The sequence below is a fragment of the Enhydra lutris genome, unplaced genomic scaffold, assembly GCF_002288905.1.
Source record: "Enhydra lutris kenyoni isolate GAN:26980312 unplaced genomic scaffold, ASM228890v2 scaffoldscaffold21, whole genome shotgun sequence".
In the NCBI taxonomy this organism is placed as follows: domain Eukaryota; kingdom Metazoa; phylum Chordata; class Mammalia; order Carnivora; family Mustelidae; genus Enhydra; species Enhydra lutris.
This window is the reverse complement of record NW_019154105.1, coordinates 65,324,503-65,327,296: the sequence shown is the minus strand read 5'-3', so window position 1 is coordinate 65,327,296 and position 2,794 is coordinate 65,324,503. Positions and strand designations below refer to the sequence as shown.

The window sequence follows — 2,794 nt, the reverse complement described above, 5'->3', positions numbered from 1 at the left end:
TCTGGAGGGGCCCATGGTCACGGTGAATGTTAAGTGACTGAATGAATTGCTCTGAAGGCAGAGGCCAGCCCAAATGCTTTCCTGAGGCTGTATCTTCTCTCCTCTCCTGTTATAGTCCCTACAGACCAAACCCTTCTCTGGCCTCCAGGCTTTTGAGCACATTCCCACTGGACATTCATTTGACAATAACGACAATCAAAGAGAAACTTTTATTCTGAAAAGAATTTATTCCTCTCACCTCTTCTTGGCCAAGTCAATGGCTTTGGTTATTTGCACAAAGGTTCTAAAAACTGGCTTTCAGCATTTGTTTTTCCAGGCAACTGAACTTTATCAAAGAAAGCTAGAGCTCTGATCTCAACCTGTGAGGACCAAGAAGCTTCCTGCTATCATTCTGGGCCTGCCAGGGTCAGACCCATGCTCCCCTCCCCAAACCCTTCAGGCCATGCACATGTCATAGGCAGCTGTGGCAGAGAAGCTCCTGAAATGCATGATTACATCAAAAAAGTGTGCCCCAAAGTCAGCCAATACACACAGCACCTAGAACTCATCCCTTATTCTAGGTTACTCACCAGACAGGTTACAAGATGTGCACCAGTTAACATGCCACAGAAAAATTACATTTCTGAAAAAAAGAAACAAGCAAGCAAAAATGAAAAGAACACAACTCTCCTCCTGCGATCTGACAGACTACAGAATCCGAAAATGCAGACGCCACGGCTCTTCATGCCCAACAACCCTCCAGGGGCTTCTCAATCTGATCCAAAGCAGCGGCATCCACATCCTTGGCCGGTCTGGGCTCTCCTTTCAGCAGCTGCAACCTGGCAGTGTCTTCTGTCTTGCAGAACTCTGACCTCAAGCCTCTTCCAGGCATCCCCAGATTCCAGGAAGCATAAAAAAAAGCAGCAAGGCACAAGAGTATACTTCGGAACTTTAAATAAACAGAATAAAATCACAATAACGAATATGACCGCAAAACAGCTTACAACCTAGGCCCTATTCCCTTAGGTAACAGTATTTATCTAAAAGCAGTCTTCTCAAAACTCAATGCACCTAATAATCGTAATCATATCCGCACACATAATACTGAAATCCTCTCCCCAGAATGATACTGGACATTTACTATTTAACATGGTGAAAATATAAGAACAGTATGGGAGAGAAAACGCTCTCGGTTTCAGCCTCTCCAGTCCGTCCTCTTTACCAGCGGAACGGGGTCCATCGGCTGATAAGCTGGCGTACAAGTGGGGAAATTAATCACAATTTAAATCCTAAGACTCTCATATCCTGGAGTCAAACAGACCCAACCACCCATGCAAAATGCTACCGCTTGCAGCTAGGTTATGTGCAACGCTCCAGTCAGCACGTAGGGTTCCCGTCCTGCACTTCTGTCTCACGCACGTTGTGCACCTGTTACCTGCGCAGCCACGTACAAACCACTTGCTTCTAATTCCCAACCTAAGAGCGCCACCCTGTGTCTGTTCACACTCCTCTCCCTCCGCCCAGCGGGGCACCACGAGGCAGGGCGGCACGAATCCCAGTCCTGCGCGCCGCCCCCCGACGACCCCCGACGACCCCCGCCGCCCGGCACGTACCCGCCCCCGCGTCCTTCAGGAGCACCCGCAGCGGTCTATCTGCCGGTGGAGCTCTACGATCCTCCGCCCCACCAGCGCGGCCTCGGCGGCCTTCCTCTCCGCCTTCTCGCACAGCTGCAGCACCCGCTCCTCCGCTTCGCCGGCCACACAGCGGCCGGGGCCCCGGACACCCTCGGCCGAGGTGTCCACCTCGCTCTGCAGCTCGTCCAGCAGGTTCGCCACCTCCAGCAGCGTCCGGCGGGCCCGCAGGTGCGCGCGCACGTGCTCGCGCTCGAGGGCGGCGACGTCCGGGCGCACGGGGCTTGGGGTGCGGCCACGAGGCCGCTCGGGCTCCCGCCGCTCGTCCGCTTCCGCCGTTCGCATCGCGCCGCCCCCGCCCCCGCGGCCCGGTCACCGCCTCTGAGAGGCCGGTAGGCCGGCAGCGAACGCGGACCCGTGGGCCGAACTCGCCGTGACGAGCAACAGGCTGGCCCCACTCCGCACCGCAGACACGGCGTCCGAGATGGGACCCCACCGTCCTCCAGAGCTGCGCTCACGTACGGCCCTTTTACGACACGGCGGGGCTCCCTTGCGGCCGCGCTGCGCCAGCCCCGCGCCCGGCGCCGTCTGTACGTGCGGACAGCGCCCTCCCTGCGCTGGTGTGGGTTGCCTCTTCCTCTCTGGCTGGCGCTTACTGCCGGTTGCTTGAGCTACTTAACGTTCTGAATCCCAAGTCGCCGGCTCGGTGGGCCCTGCTAGCATCCCTCTGCGCAGCGAGAACCGAGGTGGCGAGCTCGGCGTCGGGCTTCGGGACGCGCCCTGGCGGCCCTCCAACCCTCGCTGGCTCTAGGCTCGCGGGCGGTGGCTCTTCTACTAGGGAAGAAGGGAACTCAGCAGGGAACCTGCTTCTCCTTTCCCTCTGCCTGCTGCTCCCCCTGCTTGTGCACGCGCGCTCTCTCTCAAGCAAGCACGAATGGGGGGAGGGGCAGAGGGAGAGGAAGAAGGAGACTCCCCGCTGAGCAAAGTCCAGTGAGTGTCTCCCTCCAAGGACCCTGAGATCATGACCTGAGCCAAAAGCAGACGCTTTTAACTGACTGAGCCACCCAGGCATCCCTGGGTATTTTTCTTTAGAAACTCGGGCCGGGGGTGCTTGGCTGGATCTGTCGTGATCTCAGGGTTGTGAGTTCATGCCCCACGCTGCGCATGGAGCCTACTTAAAAAAA

At 56.9% G+C, this 2,794-nt stretch overlaps 1 protein-coding gene across 2 annotated transcripts; it reads right to left on the bottom strand.

The window, feature by feature from the left end:
• Positions 1 to 213: 213 nt before the first annotated feature.
• LOC111149114 (putative MORF4 family-associated protein 1-like protein UPP) lies at positions 214 to 2,502 on the bottom strand. Of its 2 annotated transcripts, none has more exons than XM_022506034.1 (2): positions 1,593 to 2,502; positions 214 to 928 (listed from the first exon to the last, which is right to left on the bottom strand). In XM_022506034.1, the coding sequence occupies exon 1, from the start codon at positions 1,953 to 1,955 to the stop codon at positions 1,608 to 1,610; it is 348 nt and encodes a 115-aa protein (XP_022361742.1). In that variant the 5' UTR covers positions 1,956 to 2,502; the 3' UTR covers positions 214 to 928; positions 1,593 to 1,607. The 2 variants fall into 2 exon arrangements, with proteins under 2 accessions (XP_022361742.1, XP_022361743.1); XM_022506035.1 differs by having other exon boundaries at positions 214 to 860.
• Positions 2,503 to 2,794: the final 292 nt, after the last annotated feature.

Coding starts and splice junctions, on each gene's coding strand:
- LOC111149114 (XM_022506034.1), bottom strand. CDS start 1,955: ATGCGAACGGCGGAAGCGGACGAGCGGCGGGAGCCCGAGCGGCCTCGT.